Source organism: Neltuma alba, unplaced genomic scaffold (assembly GCF_004799145.2).
Source record: "Neltuma alba isolate B1F8T4 unplaced genomic scaffold, ASM479914v2 tig00012258_pilon, whole genome shotgun sequence".
Lineage (NCBI taxonomy): Eukaryota > Viridiplantae > Streptophyta > Magnoliopsida > Fabales > Fabaceae > Neltuma > Neltuma alba.
The window spans coordinates 29,176-51,751 of record NW_021636784.1 but is presented as its reverse complement, the minus strand read 5'-3'; the positions used below and the strand labels follow the sequence as shown (position 1 = coordinate 51,751).

General features: G+C 36.4%; 3 protein-coding genes across 4 annotated transcripts; all 3 read right to left on the bottom strand.

The window, feature by feature from the left end:
* Positions 1–245: 245 nt before the first annotated feature.
* LOC114725606 (NADH dehydrogenase [ubiquinone] 1 beta subcomplex subunit 9-like) lies at positions 246–3,913 on the bottom strand. 2 transcript variants are annotated; one of them, XM_028912131.1, is made up of 6 exons: positions 3,718–3,912; positions 3,583–3,624; positions 3,050–3,131; positions 1,445–1,500; positions 747–817; positions 246–429 (listed from the first exon to the last, which is right to left on the bottom strand). In XM_028912131.1, exons 1-5 carry the CDS (start codon positions 3,847–3,849, stop codon positions 776–778), a joined length of 354 nt encoding a protein of 117 aa, XP_028767964.1. In that variant the 5' UTR covers positions 3,850–3,912; the 3' UTR covers positions 246–429; positions 747–775. The 2 variants fall into 2 exon arrangements, with proteins under 2 accessions (XP_028767964.1, XP_028767965.1); XM_028912132.1 differs by lacking the exon at positions 246–429 and having other exon boundaries at positions 3,718–3,913.
* Positions 3,914–4,668: 755 nt separating this feature from the next.
* LOC114725604 (kinesin-like protein KIN-7E) lies at positions 4,669–11,131 on the bottom strand. The gene is made up of 14 exons (XM_028912129.1): positions 10,483–11,131; positions 9,878–9,967; positions 9,666–9,766; positions 9,456–9,569; positions 9,290–9,371; positions 9,150–9,217; positions 8,999–9,064; positions 8,786–8,910; positions 8,045–8,381; positions 7,522–7,623; positions 7,221–7,437; positions 6,456–7,114; positions 5,500–5,813; positions 4,669–5,319 (listed from the first exon to the last, which is right to left on the bottom strand). Exons 1-14 carry the CDS (start codon positions 10,700–10,702, stop codon positions 5,001–5,003), a joined length of 2,814 nt encoding a protein of 937 aa, XP_028767962.1. The 5' UTR covers positions 10,703–11,131; the 3' UTR covers positions 4,669–5,000.
* A 6,572-nt stretch (positions 11,132–17,703) lies between these two features.
* LOC114725603 (endoglucanase 24-like) lies at positions 17,704–20,882 on the bottom strand. The gene is made up of 4 exons (XM_028912128.1): positions 20,469–20,882; positions 19,172–19,471; positions 18,881–19,042; positions 17,704–18,426 (listed from the first exon to the last, which is right to left on the bottom strand). Exons 1-4 carry the CDS (start codon positions 20,880–20,882, stop codon positions 17,818–17,820), a joined length of 1,485 nt encoding a protein of 494 aa, XP_028767961.1. The 3' UTR covers positions 17,704–17,817.
* Between the last annotated feature and the right edge of the window lie 1,694 nt (positions 20,883–22,576).

The window sequence follows — 22,576 nt, the reverse complement described above, 5'->3', positions numbered from 1 at the left end:
AACATCTTTGAAGCTCCAAGAGGCCGAGCAGAGTAGCAGCAAAAACTAGTTGCTACTGGTTAACATTGCTAGAAATTCAGAATAAGACAAACGGAAACGCGTATGAGGATCTCATTTCAGATATCGGAAGCCTTGATTATCAGGGATTGGGAGATCAGAACTTGTTAGACCCGCATGGGACGTAACATATAATTTGCCATAGACCGGCTCCCTTTTGATAAAATAAAAGTGGGAAAAAAGAATAATAAGATGAAAAAGAAAATTGTATGCACATAACTTGCCGTCAAATTCAGGGATTAATCCAAATCCAGCAACATAACAAGCCATTGTAACAATGATGAAATGACAACGACATAGCAATTATGCTCCAAGTAACAAACAAAGCCTGCCATGGCGTTCTCCCTTCTCGCAAGTCTGGATAATTTTTATCTGCATAATTAATTAAAATTACACTTTTAAAAATATGAAGTAAAATGGGTCGTTTCTCCCAATGTGAATGGCGGGGAGAAGGGAAAGCTATGCACCGAATATACCGTCCACCTGACAAAATAGTTTATACATAAAACTTTAAAAAGCCATGAGCAGGAGACATGATTGAAAATGCCACAAAGGATAAGACTCAGTGCTCATACACCATATGTCCATGCTTTTCATCCAAGCAGGGGGGAACTAATACATGCTTCATGAATAATTGTGTAGTCAGGGCACGGGAATTAGTTTAGTAAAAGAACAATTTGGCTGCTGACCTTTATTCATTGCACAGAAAATGACAGTTTCAGTTATTGTCTTCACGACCATAATCATATATTATCTCAATCTGCATCAACAACAGATTATCAAATTCAGCCACAAATAAGCTCAAACCGAAGCTGTATAAGTGCAAATTTAAAGGAACTCATCAGCAACAAACAGAACGAATAACTAACTCACTCTAGAGCGAAGAATGTTTTGTTTTTCCACATTCCTTACAATATTTTAATTATTTTGTCTCCTATAAATGCTGAATTGTTGACAGGCAATTTGTTCAATACAGAAAAGAGGAATTTAAAGAATGATACGTTCACTGAATTTGCAATCTTTACCATAAAGGCAAATGAATTTATTGATTAGTGCATCCACGATGTTCTATTCTGTATCTGTACGCATGGGCAATAACATATTGAAGGATTTAAAGGTAAATGGAGATAATTGCTCCAACAGCAATTATAAAAGTGGAGCGTAGGGGATGGTAAGATCCACACTAAATCTACGCCAAAATAGATCACTTGACCTTCTCTGTTTTATTGTGTTTTAATATTTAATCATTCTTGTGCCATCCACCAAATGCATTTAGTTGTCAACTTCGATGAGTTATCCATGTGTGTGTTCTAATCATCACATCAAGCATAAGTCATGAAAAACAATACACAGAAAAACTTATTAGTACATAACCATAATGACTTACCCCTTCAGGTGGAGTTGGGTTACGAGTAAACTTTGAACCGCCAGGAGCCCAAGGAACTATCATTAGTATAAATCAGAAAATATGAGAAAAGGGGGTTAGTGATTGATTGCAACAAATAACAAGAAATGCAATGCCGTTGGCTTGGTTTTGTCTCAGTTGAGAGCAATATATCCGACTATACTTACTAGTTAATATTCAATGGATTAATAATATTAAGGGTTAATAGCTTTATTCAGTAATTACTCTATTCATCCTTACATTTTTGTCCCTGGGGATGACAAAGTGCAAGTAGAACAGAAATTTAGGCTGCATTCATACACAAGAATAAAGGCACACCAAGAAAATAACTATCTCTTAACTTTTTCTTTCTTTTCTTTTTAATTTGCAGACATCCGATACATGGGTACATGAGTACATATAATTCTTTAATTTTCTATGTTATGTGAAGCTTGTTATTCTTAGCAAACAGCACATTGAATTCATCATACCAAATCATTCATTCGAAGTTCTTTTTAAAACTTATCAAATCCAAATGCAGGCATAGTTATTCGTTGCACACCAGAGTTTGTGCTAAAGCTGGTAGCTCAATGCGCCAGCTCTTGGCACTATGCCATCGCACTTCACATGTAGCTCCACTATAAGGGTGACACAAAAACTACTTTAGTCTAGGTGTAACTGATGCTGCATATAAATAAAGGAACCACAATCCTAATTCAAGTGATTCTGCAAATGCTACAACTGGATATTTACTTGACAGACTCTTGGGCAATCTATATCAAATGATTTAATATTCATTAACAATATCAAAAGCAAGAGAGAGGGAGACGTCATCTTTTTCTTGTGCTCTTGGTAAGATGAAAACAAAACTGAGCAATGCTTATATAATGATGTTGCATTTGTTGAAGAAGAAAAAGGAGTGAAGACATCTCAATATAAATCTTAGACTCCAAATCTTAAAAATTGACGTATTTGAGGATTTAAGCACATCATTATGCCTGCAGGTACCGTTTACAATGCAGAACTCAGTAAGTAGACTAGCCCTAATTTCAGATCCTACCACCTGAAAACTGGTCATCTCTTTACATTTCCACAATCCACAAATTTATCCTAGAAAGCCTAATTCATAATGATCATTTCAGTATACAAATCCTCAGTTCCTTAGTCATCATTCAGTGAGAAGGACCACCCACATACTTCACATTCTCAAGCAAAGGCACACATAAAATAACCTCAGCCCAGAACGACAAAAGAAGAGCAAAAAACTAGCTTTTGTGTCAATGCTTTCCGCAGGCAGGGCACCTTTGGCATATGGCATTTATCAAGTAATGTGGCCTAGTTTTACGTAATTGGTGGTTGTGTTTTAGTGACATAATGATAATGACAAAAATATTATCATGGCAGTCCACTCAACTCTTTGAAGCCCCTTTTAAGGTTCCTCATTCCCTAATAATCCTCCAAACAAGAGTAGGGATGCTTATGATTATGCTTGAAGGAGGTATCAACTAGAATTAAAGAAAATCATGGCAACATATTGTCCTAAAACAAGCACTATCACAACCACCCGTTATAGCTCAGAAAGTAATGCAAGTTTGATGACATGTTTACCAATATAAGGGTCAGGGTGCCGCCACTTATTGTAGGTTGCCTCAGCATCTTCTATCAGTCTATCGATAGTATCAAGGTCTTCCTACAAGTATCCAACCGAAACAAAATGCAGCCAAAATCAGAGGATGGAGAAATGAGTGAATACAATTGAGTACGGAAAGAATACAACAACAGAAGAACCTCTCTTTGACCAAAAAGAGTATGGGTGACAAAATGCATGCTTCCTTTCTTTTCCTAATGGCTAGACAGTCCTCTTAATATCAGAGCCAATCATTCTTCTGTCGCATTACCCACTTTCACATCATAACATATGTAAATCATACCAAAGGAAACACATTCCCTCTTCCGCACCATCTTACCCTCGTCAAGCGAAAATTTTGTAGCCAATAATCAAAAAGATAATTCTTCCGATAGCTAATCGAAACAAAATTTCATAGCTTATTTGCACTATGTTCCCGAACAAATCTAGGAAATATATTCCACCACGACCAAAATTTTACAGAAAGTGAAAAGGGGGAATCAAGGAAACGAACCACATGTTTATTTGCTTCGAACCTTTCTCGGAGGTTATTAGCCTGGAATAGATAAATAGAATAGAATGAGAACATTGAAAGATTGAGCTGGAAATTGGAATTTAAAATGAGAGAGATCGGTAAAAAGGACAGTACGTCGTCGTAAAAGAGGTGGCGATGGACAGCCCAGGTGAGGGTGTCTTTAAGGGCGCGGCGGTAGAGGATCCGAACCCTCTCCTTCTGCGCAGCTCGCCGAGCAAGGTACGCTGCCGTCGATGTGATGCTCATTTCCCCCTCTCGCTTCCACTGATCGGCTTTTCCACACTCAGGTGAGGAAGGAGAACCAGGAACCTCGCCAGTGCATTTCTAGTGCCGCGGCAGGGCCATCAAACGACGCCGTATCTCATCGGGACTGTTCTAATGAACCCTTATTTTGGGTTTAGGTATAGAGGCCCAATAGCTTAAGTCTCCTACGCAGTCCACTCATTGAAGGATATCATTCATCATTTACAAAAAAAAGAAAGAAGAAGAAAGAAACCGGGGCAAAAGGATGATGCCATTCATCTTTTGATCAAATAATAGACTTCATTTGTTGACTCACTATCCAGTTGGTTTAGTGTGCGACACTGTATTCCTCAAATAAAAAGTGAAAGACCTTATAGATTAAGGCTCAGAAGATTTAAATTTTGTCATTAATAGGAAAAATAATATCACTTCAATTTCCTCTCCAAAGGTCATCACTTGAATTTTTTGAAGTGAAAAAAAAAAAGATTTTGAAAATTGTTACTGCTTATTTTTGAGTGTTTCGTAATTATGATAAAATTCATACATCCCAAGATGCCATTATAGATTTATAAAGGTATTACCTATGCTTTTGTGAAGTTAAAACGAATTTCTAGAATTATTGTATTATAATATAAAAAATTCTGCTTTTTCCAGAAATTTAAACTATCATGTATTAGTGTCTTGGAATATTCATTGTGAACATATTTTTATAAACTCACAAAAAAAAAAATCTCTTCAGACCTCTCAAAATTTGCACTTTCGAATTCTAGACCGTAAATTTTATATATGAAATTCAAGGCCTCCTCTATAGGAGACTTCTGGTTTCTGGCTAGAGATTATGATTATCATTTATAATAATGATTCTGTACCCATAGAAGTGGGGAAAACATAACAATGATTCACTATCCCAATCGGTACAGCACTTAATGGAGGGAAAAAAAAACCACTCAAAAAGCTCCTGTATTGAATGAATCCCTTCGCAATTGATCTTTTAAGGACTTACAGAAGTCCGGTTTAGTAATTTTTTGTGTGTAATTAGGTAGAAACTCAGACAAATCTATGTCCAATGGGCACTCTGATAGAAAGTGCTGTCAGACTGTACATAAAACATGAGGACTATCCCCCAAATTTATAAGAGTTAAAAAAAAGAAGGCCTATAAAAGTGGTGGTTTGCTAGTAATCCAGGAAAAAGACCTCCTTTTAGAGTAACGGGGTGTGAAGCTGAGGCCAAACATCTCCTTCAGTGCCTTACCCTTCTCTGAGAACTTCAACAACTTGGCAATTAAATTTGCACTCTCTTTAGCGAGAGTAATGTTAGTGTTGCTCCACAAAAGGTTTACTAGCTGCACTCTCCTGCGTTTTGATTCCAGTGCAATGCCCCACTTCTCGTATAGGTCTTCCCTTTCTTCCTCAGTAAGCCTTTTCTGCATCAGCTTCACCAGTGCTTCCCTCTCACGCCGAAGAGTCTTCATGCTGCGTCCCAAGATAAAACTACTTTAATTCAGCATCATAAGATTTGCCATTACGTGGAAAAGAAGTATAACTCGGTCAGATCGAAAATTTTCAACTAGACATGTCCTTGTGTGTAATTAAACCAAATGTAGGAGATTCTCAAGTAAATGTGCACGTGAAAAAGAGAAATTAAGACAGCACCTTGAAGCTAATGTGTCTTTCTGACTATCCTTCTCAGACCCCTTTGAAAATGTTTCTTTCAGGAAGGCTAGTCTTCGAAGCTCTACCTCCATGTAAATGGAGTCTGAGGGATCACCGCTGAACAGAAGAAAGAAGTAGGTTCTGTGGATCAATGATACGTGGCAAGTGTGCCAAAGTTCTACTATCTCCTTTTGCTGCCTCTCGAATTGCAGGGTCCAATTCAACGGAGTTCCAGGTGCCTCAAGCATTGAATCTATACCTACCTCTTTCACGTTCTTCTCTAATGTAGAAGCACCCCTCTCTGTTTCCTTGCCCTACAATTCAGAAAGTAGAATTTAGGGATAGCAGAAGGGTCTGAACAGACAAACGAGTGCTTTAAGCAGCAAACGCAACATTAAGTGTAGCAGCTAAAACAAGCTACCAGATAAAAATATAATTGTGAGGACTATATTCCATGTCTGCCGCAACTATCGATCAATGTGCATGTCTAAGTAAAGTAGAAGTTAAAAACTCTCCCACTATTTGCTGCAAAATCTCCTTGTCTGATTTAAATAATTTATGCACAAGAATAATTAATGGTGAATCTAAAATAAAATCTTGTTGTCTGACCCTTAAAATAATCATCAAATTAAAGAGTACAGGAATTAACAATTTGAAGGACAAACTTTTACACTCCTCGTGCATATATATGCACGGGCCACCGAGTACTGACTAGTTACAGAAGAAAACATAACAAATTGCAGTTTTTAAAGCTCATAAAGCTATAAATAACATATCTTCATTGCATAAATATTCCTCCCACCCCCCCCCCCCAAAAAAAAAAGGGGAATTAAAAGAAAAGGGATAAGAGAAGAAGAATAAATAGACCAGTTTTTCTTTTCATCAAATTTAATAATAAAGATTGCGATTGAATTGTCACCCCAAGAAAATGCGATTGAAAATTGATTTTGTCGCACCTGACCATCAACAAGTTGCTTCTCATACTCAAGCTTCACCATTTCCTTCATCCCAGCAACAAAAGTTCGTATGCTAGTAATACCCTCATTGCCAGGTGTTCTCATGCTGTCTAGGCAAGGACTTCCAACAGTAGACAGAGAACCATCCCTGGACAACCTTGTGACGGGATCAAGCCTTAAATGAAGAAGGTTTCTCCGAAATCTTTCGGGTCTTCCTGGAAATCCTTTCTCAATCCCATTGGCAGGAGTGCTTTCTAACTCTCCTGCACTCTCTAGAGAACCAGTCATGAAATATTCCCTACAACTCCAGCTCCTGGATAAGTTTAAGTTCCTTAAATTTGACATATTTGGCAAAGTGGCCCGTGGAGATTGACTATCAGGTTGTGGGCATACAGGAGAATCAACGGTCATTTGTACATCACGGAGTCTCTGCTCTGCAGCACCATTTGCAGGCGCAGGACTATCATGGACCTGATTGGCTTCCCTATCTTTATTCACAGAGGTTGACTCTTTCTGGCCCGGTGCAATTACTTCTTCAGACATTGGTAATTCTAAACCCCCATTTTCACTTCTTGATGGATTAAGATATTCTGAGTTCTGTCTATTTGAATCTTCCTTCTCGACACATTGAACTTCTTTGCAGAACTGATCGGGAAACTCTGAAGGAAAAACAACAAATATATAATGATTTGATACTGTTAAGCTCTGAGAATACCATACTTTTTTTCCCCGGTTGATTACTAAAAGCAGAGAAGAAAAAGTTACCATCAGAGCGTGAATGATGTTCAGTCCCTTCAGAGTGGTGATAGGGCTGCTCGGGATTACTTCCACAGTCTCCGTTGTTATGGTGAGGATTGCTGAGCTCTCTAATGCGACCATCTGGATGAGCAGGAGTGGAAATGCCTAATGACTCTCGCACTGAATAGTCATCTTCCCACTCATCCTCCCCTCCCAGCATATGTTGAGGACTATCAATGCCAGCCTGAATGGAAATAAAATAAGATTCCACATTTAAAGCAAGACCTTTCACGCATTATAAACATTTCAGAAATCAGGAAATGATTACTTTTCCGGATTTCTGATCATTATCAATCATGCCAAGCAAATCCTCAATCCTTGATTGTGCAAGCTCAAGCTGCTGAGTTAGCTCCCTGATCTTCTTCTCCATCTGAAATTTAAAAGCCATATCATCAGCATTCAAAGGAAATTATATCATGGATGTGCCTAAAAAATGTATCTCTAATCATAAATATTACTAAGAACCTAGCTGTTTTGGACTTGTAAAGTAGCGTTACATATTTCACCGTAACAATTACAACTATCAGGTACTGGACATGTAAAATATTACTGAGAATGTGCTCATATTTTGTTTTAGCTCCAATGAGATTGTGGAATCTTGGATTCATTATGACGTATACTCACGTTTATTTCTTCGTCTAAGCTTATCAGTATTAACTAGTCTCAATTAGGATTCACTATCCAAAATGTTGTGATTAGCTTTTCAAAAGCTGTCCTTATTTGTTATGGCCAGATATCATCAAGCAATCTTGAGTCCTCTTCTATTTAGATTTCAAATAGAAAATAATGACCTTCTCTATTTGGAGATCTTTCTTTCTCAGCAATGCCGCATGATCACAGCTGGCAGTAGGAGGAGCTGGTGCTCTCAACTCGCTCTCCAATCTGGCCACCTCTTTTTGCAATTGCTTGACCAAGGCCTTATCAGACATCACTACATTAACCTGCGCTTTGGTGGTCACTTCTTTAGCACAACAGGCAAAAAGAAGTGTGTTTCTAGTCTGCTCAACGTGGCTCCTCGCGGGGCTCAAAGTGCAAATGACGGCTGTTCTAGCATTGCCACCTAAGCAAGGCTGCAGTAGGCGCGTTAACTTGGAATCTCGGTAATTGATGTGTCCATGTCTACCCTTACTGCGTTCAATCACGTTAGGTCAACAAAAACATATGAATAGTTTTCTGAAAAAGGAAAATAGTGTCTCTATCAATTATGTTTTCTAATGGAAACACATTTAATTCGTCAGAGTATAAAGAATAATCTCTCTCTTTTTTCGGTAAACAAAGAATAATCTCTCTTTGCTTCTGTCACGTTTTTTACCCAAGAGTGAAATTGACATTACATAAATTAGTTACCCCCCTCCCAGAAAGAAATTCAATCGCCAATAGCATATAAGAAAAAGGCTATCCTGTTGTCATGATATTGTCAGTAAATTTCACGCAAGCAGAGCAGAACACTCGAGACAACTTAATCACCAGAGTTTCACCGACAGCAGACAGTGAAATTAAAGCAGATACAAATTAAGGAAGAGGTAGACAACCTAAGCTTACGAATGACAGTTCCAAGAGTAAGTAAACTCCGATTTATGTGACAACCTTCTTTCAATCTTGTGCCAGCTGATAACGCCTGAGATGCACGCTCACTCCCTGCCAAATCAACAAAATTCTGCACAGAAACAAAACAAATTTAATATATCTAAAATCTACAAGAACCATTTCTTGAACAAGCATGGATAAAGAGAATGTGGGCATACCACAGAAGCTGATAGGGTGGCACAGTTGCCTTTACCCAAGAATTCTCGAGCAGAACTTTCAATTGTCTGCAAGTTTGCAAATGTATTATTAAGATACGAGTAAGAAAAATCTAAAGCATAGTTTTGAGCCATAAACGACAAGGGCACAAACTAGTCTGATGATTTGGTGAGATCTAGAACTCTTTTCGTTCAGGTAAGTCTCTCCCACCTGTCTTTGAGCTGCAATAATATAGTAATCAATGCAATTGTACGATTCACCCTAGAACAAAAAGTTTAGCCATATTCCCTTACCTTCACAAAAGGATAGGAGCTCTTTCAAATGTCCCCAGTCCCGTAGAGTCTCCTCAGTAAGTTTCTCTACAATGGTTCCTTTCTGATAAGAAGTAGAGACCATGAGAACCTTCATATGTGCACATTGATCAATTACGTTCCAATAAAACAAATAAAAAATATTCACCTCAGGGTCATCACGCAGTCTAAGTGTGCTGTTGTCCGCGCTTAGGAGGTCTCTAACAATTTCATTGTAAATTTCAATTGCTGAGAACTTCACCACAAATGCTCTTTCTTCGTGCTATAAAAGAAAGATCAACCCGTGTTGACATGACTTCGATGAATAACTATATTGAAGAACCAAACAGGCAGGTCAATTGATTAGTAGTCTCATTACCTTACTTATGTAGTTAAATATATCTGCTACAGCATACTCAGTTATTCCAACCATGGTGTATGTCTTCCCGCTACTCGTTTGTCCATACGCAAATATAGTTGCTAAAGAAATATACAGACTCATGCATTAGTTAAAAGCGTTAAGATGGTCCCCTTGAAAGTGGGTCATAACTCATAAGAAAGAAACCAGCCGATAAAACAATTTATACTTACAGTTAATTCCATTAACAACTGAAAGAGCAATTTCTTTGGCTCCTTCCTCGTATACCTGCTTTGTGGGGCAGTCACCGCGAAATACTCTGTCTACCGCCAAACATAGACCAATTATTCAGAAACATTCTGTCTATGATAAATGGACCATCGGTACAAGTGCATTCTAAAATTAGAAATGCTTCTAAACATTATCCTTTAACAAAACAACCCAATATGCTTTTCAAGTTATCTCAGATTAAAATTCAAAGTCAATGTGGTAATAGAAGGAATTGACGCTTTGGTAATTGACGTGACTTGAATCTAAAACAAAATTAGAAAGAATCACCACATGGTTTGAAGCCTTTCGGAAGTTGGCCCCGGGAAGCTAAGCGGAAGAGCTCATTTCCGAAAACAAAAAGGTTTTCCAAAGCTACGGAATATTGAACTGCTCAAGATCTTGTTCTCCATGTAAGAGAAAGTAATCTTTTAGAAAAATAAAACATGTTTGATAAACCAGACCCACATTGTGAGATCCCAATTCTTGTGGGTAAATATGATACTATATAATTCAGATTTAGTGGCAACACAAACTTGCCAATGAGAAGTCATTAGAGACATTGGCTTACCAAAGGTGTGGGCACTTGGAAAAGTGGAGCCCTCCCGCAGGGTGTTCCGGTACAAGATGGTGGTATCATTGATGCATTCCCAGTCTGCTACTTCGTTAGCGGTGGTTTCCTTCTCACTCAAAGGCCGCAACCTCACTAACACGAGAATCTTCTCTCCACGACCAGTCGGTCCTTGCATCTTCTCCCATTTGACCAGCTCCTCCCCGCCAATAGACCCCATTGCTCACTTTTTACCTATTGTTCTTCAGAATTCGGTTCACAAGGTTATCCGAACATGCCCGTGACCTCAAAATCCAAAAGTTAGTTGCTTTCCTAAAATGCAAGACATTAAGAGAGAAAAAGAGTCCCTGACAGTTCACGTAAATACTTAGCAGTTCATTTGAAAGTCATGAACAGTATTCTTTTCTTTTCTTTTTTCCGCTTCTTTTTGGGTTGAAATTATGAACAAGATTCTAATAATGGATCCACACACACACACACACACACAAAAGCGAGGCAACAACGGGGACGACAAGCTAACCTTGCTTTGCATCCAACAACCAGAAGGAAAAAGAAAGGTGAAACAGAATGCCAACCAATTACGTTTCTGTCAATAACAAATTATCTGTCGCCGGCATAATGTCACGATCCAAAACCTCTTTTTTAAAAATTAAGAAGAAAAAAAAGAACCAATCATGGTTCCGTTGTGATTATAGCATACGCTGGTCTCTTTTGCTTGTAAAAAGAGGGAAGAATGAAGAAAGAAAGATGAGATGAGCCCCGGATGAAAAGGGATAGAAAGCAATGGCAGGTCACAAAAATGTAAAAAGTATGGTCTCCAATTAATATCCTTCCTTCAACCAACTGAAATGAAAGGGAAAAAAATGTCCATGATGGCGGCCCACAATGCTTGAGAACGAAGTAAATCCAATTTAACGTATATCTGCACGCTGGTGACTAAAAAACAGGACGATCCTTTTCACCGTAGCTCTCTTTGTCTCTCTCACAATCATAGACATTTCAGAAGCGTGATGTTAGACGCAGAAATTACAGGAATTTACCTTCCCAGTTTCCACGACACATTCGGCGGAAATCACTGGAACAAAATTCACAGAGCACTTGCTTCAGGAATCTGAATCCTCTGCGACGCACGTTTCGCTTCTCAAACAGCGTTCATCGTGATCTCTCGACCAAAATCAGATACAAATATTTTTTTTTTTCCTCATAGAAAACTACACAATTGAATACTGGACCACAATGGCTATGATCAATCGATTCGAAAATGAGTAATTACGCCGGTACAAGGACCAGAAAGTTAGATTCCACGCATTAATCCCTCTAGTTTTCTTCAACATTCATTATCACGCCCCCTAATATTTAGCAGTCCAGGAGGGAAAAACATGAGTCGCACATGACCAAAAGACCGTCAGAACTCTGAACTTTCTCTATAAGCTTAATCCACTCTTCACACAAACCATTCTAACGACGGGTAATAATCTGCGAGACGTAGCTTCAAAGGAAAGACGGAAATGCAGAAGGCTTCTCTAAATGGGAATAAAGTGACAACAGGAAAAAGGGGAAAGAAAAATCAGTACCTGAAGAAAACTTCACCATTCACGATCGGAAGAGAAAACGAAAGCTACATAAATCGACAATAAGATCATGTGTGAGAGAGAGAGTCGTCGATTGCACTCTCTCTCTCTCGCAGTGTGAAAATGGACCAACACCAAACAGGTCCGTGTAAATCTGAAGCCAGCGAGGAGTGTCAATGATAAATGACAACGTCGTTGAAGTTTCTATTTTCTGTATATTTATTTCGTTTTCCCCTCGCAGTGGTGGGAGAAGCGAACTAGCGAAGATCCAAATCCAACAGCCATTTCCATTTTCTTTTGTGGCCAAAAATATTTTCTTTGTTTTATCGGCACAGAAAAAAACAAATAAAAAATTTATTTTCCACGTCGGAGGGTTGGCGGTTGATCATGAACACCGTTAGTAAACGGTCACACGAGGATGTTAGCGAAGATAAATGCGCTGCAGGATTTTACGTTCTGGCTTCTAACGGTCATTTGATCTCAGTTCACGACGACGACGGAACAGTCATTTGAAGTAAACCTAAAATAGGGAAATAATAAAAAGGGAATGATAAATATTTATTTAATTGTTGAAATTTATTGAATGCTTTAAAATCTTTAAAATGTAAAGATTATCCCTTGTTAATTGTTATCTAACTCAAGCAGTTGAATGAATGAGAATCGAAGTACATGATCATAACTGCAAATATATCACTTTATATTTTATATATTTCTTTTTGTTTTTATTATGCATGACGTACGGCCCCTACACCATAATTTATTAGCTCGAAATGCATGGCAAATTTTTAAAGTTAAATAATTACTTCCTAAATTTAGATTGTGTTAACAATAAATTATTTAATATTTAAGAAAAAAAAGTAAAACATTCAAATAACCATTAAGCAAGATTCATACGTCAATCTATATATATGTGCGTGTGTGTGTGTGTGTGGTTATTTGAAATGGTGGTAAGATTTTTTAGAAATAACTTTTTTACGTAATTCACAGTATATGATATAAAAATTTTGTTTCAACTTACACAATATATTTATAATGTTTGAAATAAGCTCATATATAAATGTGAGACTATAATGAAGGGAGTGCCAAATTATTTAGATTGTGGTAACTTTTGCAAACAATCCAAAAAAAAATGAGACCTGGATTATATTATAATATCCATAAAATCAAAGTATTTTGCTGACATAAATTAGTATAAAACGCGCATTAGGCTCGAGAAAACATGTTTCTGATATGTAATAAGTTAAACAAGCTCGTTAATTATTTATCCTCGATGCACATAAGGTGGTTTAATGCTTGATTACGAAACAAATCTGAAGAGTCGCAGGAAAATTATAATATACTACTCTGTCTTTAATTATAAGAACCTTTTGGCCTAATTGTGTTTTTTAAAAAAACAGTTAAAATTAGTTAAAAGCAATTAATATGTAACAAATGTAATTTTTTTTCAAATACACCCCTAATAAATGTAATAGAGTAATAATAAAATAAATAGAGAGAAAATGTAATATATGAAATTTATTAGGAATAAAATACGTAAAAATACATTAAATGTTCAGACAAACTCTAAGAGGATCTTATAAAAAGGTACAAATCCATTCAAAAAAAAGATCTTACAATTAGAGATGGAACGAGTAATAATACTACTATACGATGGTTGACAAGAACCATTGAACTATTTGGTTGAAATTAATGCATATTAACACTGGTACATTACAGCAGTTTCAACTTTATAAAATATTATTTACATATGTGTGTGTATTAAGTCAAGATTCCATCATATGATTGGGAGACCATTACCATCATTTGAAGGGAAAAAGTGGTCACGAAGGATTTTAATTAGTCGTTGCCCATACCCAATTAAATCATTTAAACACTGCGATTATATTATATTACATTATATGGTATCTGCAAAAGTCAAACCAATGGCAATCAAATTCTCTCTCTCTAAATATATATACTCTTTCGATATTTAATATAGAAACTAATTGTTAAGTTGATTTTAGTCCTAAATATAAGATTTATTTCTCATATTTATCAGTTTTTTCTAAATTACCCCCATGAATACTTCTTCAACCATAACCAAGTAAAAGAGAGATGGAGGATATTAAAAAAGATGATTATAGTATTTTAGGAAAAACATAACATATTTTTTATAATTAACTAACTCACTTAACTATCTTAATCTAATCAAATTAGTTAAATAAATCTTATATTAAAGACCGAGGGAGTATTTAATTTGTCGGCTTCAACCTTTATAGATCCATTTCCTCGTAGGAAGAATTAAAAAATAAAATAAAATAAACATCTCGTCATAGAATCCCTGTTGCTGGTCAACACGTAGGAGTCATATTTTTAGCGTTACTGTTATTTACATTTGATTTTGAATTATAAATTTTGCTTTATGTATGATGAAATTTCGGCTTTTTGACCCATATGCTATGCACAGTAAAAATTATTACTGAAATGCTGCATTGTTAAAAATATTTATCAGGATGCTGCACCCAAGCTCATTCATACTCAGAAGGAGTTGAATTTTACACCGAAATTGTTCACGGCAAAAACAATTTTCATGTTGTGACAGATCTAAAGTGTAGTTTTTTTTAGATTAAGAAGGGAAATCGTTTTTTTGCTAAACGATTTTAATTCTGCCTTCTCCCAACTAATCTGACAATGGAAATTATGTGCGTTCGGAATCATGAGTTGAGCACTTATTAGCTACTCAAGAAGGCTTTATATTTTGAAAGCGTCAAATTTGGCATTAAAAATGATATATTTTTATATTAAAAACAACATATTTTATTATCAAGTCCAACTGATCATTTATGTGTGTGTGATTTAATTAGAGAGATCTATCAGGCCAATCCTTTTCATAATACACCCATTCTGACAAGCTGAATCGTTTTATTTGGAGCACCAGCAAATCTATCTATTAACATGACGAAATTAGCAACCCCAAGCAGGCCTATTTTAAAGGTTTGAAGTAAATTAAATGAGAACTGATAATTAAACTTGGCATTTAATAATCTCAGCAAAGTTATATATAAAAGGAGTTGTTTTGGTTTTTGGTTTAGTGATGAGAGTGTTATGAGTAAATGGAAGAACTAGTTGGTTTTAGGTGGTTTAAGATCTCAATCAAATCGGTTTATGAATTGGTTGTGTTGGGAAATTTTTAATTCTTTAGGGCTAATGGTCTCGCTAGGGCAGCCAACCAAGGAATCTTATATCCTTGTTCTTCTTCCTTTGCCGACAGTTTTACATTCTTATTTTTTAAAATGGATAAACGATATTATGATAAGATCGGTCCACAATCAACCACAGTCCACAGCATTAATGAGAAGACTAATTTGGATTGAGAAGGTACAAGTACAACAACTCATCATGGACGGGAAAAAAAAAAAAAACTCCTCAACACAGGACTACGAACAAAATAGGTTTAATGAAACAACATGTGTGTAGTAACATGATTTTGTTTTTGCAATTAATAAAATAGACTTGTTTTCGGCAAAAAAAAAAACATGTGGGCACAGTTTTAATTGATGAATTTATGAGGGAAAAAGAAAATATTATGGTACCTCCTGTCCTTAATATATTAAGAGCTAATTGAAGATTTAATTTGATCCTAAATATAAAATATCAATTTCCAATATTTATCTATTTCATCTTTAAGTAATTCATATAATGATTGCATATGTTAAGAAGCTTTCATCAATATTAGTTCCAATGTGCAAAATTCATAAAGACATGTTAGGAAAAACAAATAACTAATTTAATTAATTTTTTTAAAATTTACAAATTAGTTATCTAGTTCTTCTATATAGACCAAAAGTAGTACAGAATAACAAAAATTACCCCGGCATTTCAAAGAATTGATGAAGTTATGGCATCATATAATTTCAGATTTGAAAGTATATATGCATAGTACATAAAATAACGTAGTGTTGTAAATGGCTGCACGGGCATTTTACTGTTTGTGAATTTGTGTAATTTCATTTCGTTGCTTTATGTGGGCTTTTTTCCTTTTTCTTTTTTTTGCCGCCCCTGGTTACAATGGAATCGTTTTCATGCGTGGGCTCTTATTAAGATCAGCCTAGACTAGAAGGTAAGATTAGGATAGGACCTCCCTTTTTTGTTTTTCAAGAGCCCACCATCAATGGACCCAAAAAAGCCCACTTACGGCTCCCACAACAAAACTAAAGCCCAGTACTGCAACGGGGGCATTATGTTTACCTTCGCATTCTCTCAACTCTCAGCTAATTTGTTCAGATCAACGAGGGTTAGGTCTAGCAGAAAGGACTAGTCTCCCACAATCTGATAAATCAAGGTTTGAATCCCCGCTAGGAGAGGTGTCCACATTTAGTGTCTGACAGTGCCTCGATTAGGATTACCTCCAATAGTATAATACCTATGCTTTAGGGAAAAAAAAAACTAATTTGTTCGGGAATCCAAGGTTCAATCTATATGTCCATATGTAATAAAAAGGTACTGTGCTTATTTAAAAAAAAAAAAAACATTGTTCAAGAAGCCACATCCGACTGCCCAAAAATTAAAACAAAGCTCATTTATGATGACCTTACGCGAGGATCTTAGTTATTAGCGAGTCATTTTATAAGCAGTTGTTATAGGACATGCTTTAACCATAAGAAAATCTTCAAAACCCAACTGCATTCAATCTTCATTCTACCAAATAAAAAAGTGGATCAAAATATGTGCATGATTACTTAATATTAAGGTATGTCATGATCCTGTTAAGCTCTCGAGACCTAATTGATCTAAATTTTCTTTTTATCAACAAAAAAAAAGAGAGATTTTTCTAGTAGCCAGTGCTGAAATTCAATCTGCAGCTATAGTTGGTGATTGCTCATTTGGTGGTCCAATACGTTATTTGGTTTGGGCAATTCATGGCGTTCGTGCTCGCTGTTCAGCTTTCCCGTACGTTACATACGATTGATGACTTTCTGTTTTCTGCGTCACATTCTTTCACTACTCAAACATAATATTCGAAAATGATATTTGTTTGATAAATGAAAGGTTAAATTCTTGCAGTTGGTGTCGTGTTAGTTTTAATAACAATAAATTAATGTTATATATTAAGAGTAATCAATCAATGAATAAGGTAATTGATGGAGAGGTGTTATGATGAGATATATAAAATATGAAGTTAGTTGCCACCGACAATTAATTAAATATATCAGTTTTAAAAGAAAGGGAGGGGAGGCAATATCATCACGTCCATTTATACAATGATATTTAACAAACTTGTAAAGTACACAATCTCTCAACCCCTCCTCAAAATCGAGAATGAGACCCTCGAACTAATTAATCTTCCATTCAACATGCATAGTGTAATTTGTAATTTAATTAAAAACCTCAAGTAGCTCTCCAAACAACCACAATGTCCTATATATAGATATATATCCAACACAAGCAAGCCTCTTCCCCCTTGCCTTTTTCTCAAGACGAGAGACCTCTTTACTGTATACAGCATCTCCTTTTATTTACAAAACCTCAAATATATATATAGAGAAAAGACTTAAGAAATGTTCTTTTAAGTATTTACTCAAGTTCTTCAGTAATTTAATATATATATATATATATGTAAAACATGTGAATAGCCGAATAGGTTTTATTCGATCAAAACACCTAATCACATGTAAAAAGCAATATCAACATCGCAGGCGCGACTTCTTGTGAAGAACCTGACAATAAATACCTAAAAATACCTGTTCTTAAGTTATGCCGTCATTGTGTCATCATGAGTAATGGATCAAGGGTCAGGATGAGCGGCAAAGTACGCTAAAACGCCGACAAAAGGAGCATTAATATATGTAGTGGGTTCAGACTTTCTGAAATTGGCTCGATCATCCTCGTACTCATCATCGTCCTCAGGCCCTCCAACGAGAGCCCCGACAAGAAGATTAGGGTTAGGGTTAGAAGAATTGTAATAGACGGAGCCTTCCTTGCATGAAATGAACTGAGGATGGTCTTTAATGGAAGGCACAGAAGAGCCACGATGGTGAATCCTTTGAGGGTAATGATCTCCATATCCGACCATGTAGGACAGTCCCATGGGGTTGTCGCCTAAGATGTAGTCAACTTGTCTCTTGGCTATACGACGAAGGGTTTGGGGAGTGATGTCGGAGAGGGTCCCACAATTTAGGGTTTGGGAGGAGCGAGAGAGATAATTGGCGTAGACAAGCTGAAGAAAAGAGAGGGAGGTGGCATGCTGTAAATTGCTGCCTCCAGGTCTGTAAATGAGACCTCCAGGAGTGTATTGGATTTGTGAGGTTGGTGATTCGGGTATCAGTGTGCACATGAAGCTCTCTGCTGACTCCCTGTAGGATTGTAGAGAGTACAAGCTTCCTTCTACCGCTTCCTGAAAATTAAACCCATGCACTTTTATTTGAATATAGACAGAATGGATGCATATCTATTCATGAAAAATTTTTAGGGTAAAAATGTACCTAAGACCCTAATCTTATTTTTCTAGAACATTCAGCATTCCAAATGTTTAGGGTATTGGATGCACTAAAAATAAAATTAAGGTAGCGGATGCATAAAAAAATAAGATCTATACCATATAAGAGATCGGATTTTAAACGTACATAGGAAATAAGATCAGGATGCTACGCCTAACCCCTGATCTTATTTTGCTAAGAACATCTAGCATCCCAAATCTTTAGAGTATTAGATACACTAAAAATAAGAGTATTGGATGTACCATATAAAAATATCGAATTCTGGATACACCTAGGAAATAAGATCATGGTGCTACGTGGTTGTTTGGTGAATAAATTAAGAATTTGAATTTGTGTATATAATAAATATACCTTGGAGACAAGAACGTTAAGGCCAGCATGCTTGTTTTCCCAGCCAAACTCATTGATGTTATCGTCAGCACCGAATGCTTTGGCATTGAACTGAACGTAGTTCAAGAAATCATCGTGCCCTGTTGCCCTCCTCAGCCATGCCGCTCCCCATAACAACTCATCCTGTATCGTCTTCATTTGTTGATTATTCACATATATATTTCCCAATCGCACGATGATAATAATCAATTTTGTTTAATAAATTATAATTATCGCAGCATCATTATTTAATTAATAGTGAAGTTAATTTACCTGATGGCCTCCAAAGTTGCAGTAATAAGGGCAAGCACCGTCCCTGACGTGATCATTGTCCGTGTAAGCACCTCTGTAGTTATCAGCGTACTGAAAGGCCTTGATCGCATTTCTTAGCAGTGTCTCGGAATATCCGGGGTCCGACGACCGGAACGCCATGGATGAAGCGGCCAGTGCCGCCGCTGTTTCGCCGGCGATGTCAGAAGCTGGATTTGGCGCGTCAATGGCGTAAACCGTCCTGTCTGTGTCCATGTCCTCTGGCCTCTCCCAACAGTTGTGGTCTGAGTTTGGATCCCCCACCTTCAAATTTCATTGCGTTCATATAACACAGGTCAATAATCCATCAATCATATCAATCAATTTATTAATAATAATTAAAGCCTTGTTAATAACTGGGTTAGTGAGGGAGTATAGTACACGATCATCGTCAGCGCGTAGGTGAAGCATCTTGTTCCGAAAGAAGAATCTTAACTTACAATCCTTAGATTACTTGCTAGCCTAGATTCTGATTCTTCGCCCCTCATCTCATATATTCCTTTTTATGTGAGTAATTTTTAACTTTAGAACATACAGATGAGATAATAAAAATTATTTTCAGTTAATGATTAAAAAATAAATAGAAAAATTAAGAACAAAACAGTTATATAACTGGATGCATTCATACACATAAATTTGATCAATATTTTGAGTCATCCAATGATAATTAAATTTTTTTTTAAAAAAAGAGCAAACGTTGACGGAAAAGAAAGTGGTCCAATCATCTGTGCACGAGAAAATGTGAAAAATAACATTATTGAATAGAAGAATATCAGATCTTAATATGTAAATTAATAAAAAATAATCAATAAAACCTTAAATATCAGGTGAAGAGGTATAGATACAAGTAGTTTTGATTGGTAGTATATAAAAGAAAATGAATGGAATGACGTGGAGACGAAAGGGTCGAGATCGAAGAAAAGGCGAGGACTAATGTGACCACGTACCTTTGGCCAAAAAAAAAAAGAGTGTGACCACGTAACTACATTCCCGCTGCCCATTCACGCACTAATAGAGCACACAACACAAGATCATGCCTGCCCTTTCAATTCTCCAAACTAACCTCACCTACCTTCTCAATCTGTTTTCAACCTCAACCACACGACTGTCTAGGATCGATGCATGAAATTATTATCCAAATTTTATATTTCTATATCTTAAATGATTAATAATGTAATGGAGGATTGCTATAAAACAATTTTGATTCGCAAAAACAGTAAGAAAATCTAAGTGAAAATGATTCATTTGCAATTGTAGTTACCTGAACAAAAATTCGATCGGGCTGAGACACAGTCTTGAGCAGATAATCGGTACCCCAGCGAATAGCAACGAGGCAATTCCGAAGCTCCTCAGGAGGCATCTCATCTCTGAATTCGACGACGCTCCAGGCCAACATTGTGGCGGTGAATGCCATCGGGAATCCAAACTTCACGTTGTCGCCGGCGTCGTAGTAGCCGCCGGTGAGGTCTGTGTTGTAAGTCCACCCGTCGCTCAGCCCTGAATGGTCTCTCCATCTCATTCTCTGGTCAACCGGCAGATACCCTGATCGCTGGCCCTCGAAGAACAAGATTGCCTTCGACAATGCATCTCTATAATCATGAGCGATTCCAGTATCCGGCAACCCAGCGAGGAAGACTATGAACAGAGCGAGGTAAGAGAATCTGAGGAGCATCATTGTTGAGTGAGCACAATGTGTTTGATGAAACGCTCTGTGTTGAAACTGAAATGAAAGTGCGATTCATTTATAGTAGCAGTGAGTCTCACGGGTTTGAGACTTGAAAGCCAAGCTAGAGAGAGTGAGAGACTTTGAAATCTTTAGAAAATTAGTCGTATCTTTTTTTTTTTTATATGAAACACTTAATATTACTTTAAATGTTGAAATAGATACTCATTATTTTTAACTCTCTCTTAAATAGTAGTAATATATTATATATTAATGTTGGCAAAAAAAAAGGGATATTAATAATCAGAATAAGAAGCAGAAAGGTTAGGGTTTGTGATAACTGAAATATGAAAGCGCCGACAGTAAAATGGGAAGTGGGAGTGAGGTCACATGCAAGCACAAGGCAAAAAGGACACGAAGTGTGAGAGTGCACAATGCTTGAGCTTGAGGGAAAGGTGATGGAGGCTTTATTTGTGGGGCCAATTCCAATCCTTTTTTTAAAAAAATATTATTAGTATTAATTTTTACCTTTTGTGCTTAAATAATATATAATAATATTATTATTGTAATTGCTAATTAATCTGAATTTGTTAAGTTATTACGCTACTATAATCCATACGCGCAGGTTTTGCTTTGTTTATTTTATTCGCAGCATATTATGACTGTTCCTATTTGACGCTCATAAAAATATTTCTCCAGTCCTAAATATAAGACTTGTTTTGTAGTATAAAATTATACTACAAAACGAGCATTATATTTAGGACTGGAAAGAGTGTCATTTTTGTTTTGTTTAGGCCGTCAGGGTAAAATTGTTGTTGTGTTTTTTCTGTGTCGTTGCTATTTCTAGTCTTCATTCTTTTTTTTTACCTTTCAAAAAAGACTATCGAATTTTAAAGCAAAAACGTAACAAATTGCTATTCGTTTTAAGACTGAGGATCACATGATATTGAATTTTTAAGAACAGTACGCGCGAGCGCGTGGTACATGTTCGCGAGGAGAGAGTGGGATTTGCTTTGGTGGAAGTTGAGAAGGAAGAGTGGGAGAGATGGATTCCAAAAAATGTGTAAGAGCCAAAATAAAGAGACATCAAATATACTTATCCCTCTAATCAAGTTAGCAAAAAGCGGCTTGGTGATTGAGCAGTTCTTTTATTATTACTCCGCTAATCCCAAATATAATATTCATTTTATAGTGTGATTTACATTACAAAATAGATCTTATATTTAAGACCGGAGGTATTACTATTATTATTATTTAATGTCTAATTCCCGTCTTTCTTCTTCATATAAGTATCACCTCCTATTCGGAGTCCACAAAATAAAAGTGACATTCCCAAATTTCCTGCATGAGAAAAATCATCTGTTGTGTTCAGATTGAGTTTCAAAATTATATATGCAATCTTTTTATAGTTTAATGATATCGCTTTATTTTTTTTTTAATATGAACAAGAGTGTTATTTTTTATTCATGAATCGTGATCTTTTTTTTTTTTTACTTTTACCGAAGATAAGTTTTAAAAGAATAAAAGAATGATGATTAAGAGAAACCGTCAAATTCTTCGCATAAAAAAAGGGGGAAAATAGCAGGACAAAAGAGTGTGGTTGGTTCTTCACTTCTTTGTACATATAGTGAGTTTGCCTTGAGAGTCGATCAGTGCATACCGCAATATACATCTAACCACCGATTTAATGCATTTTTCATTCATAG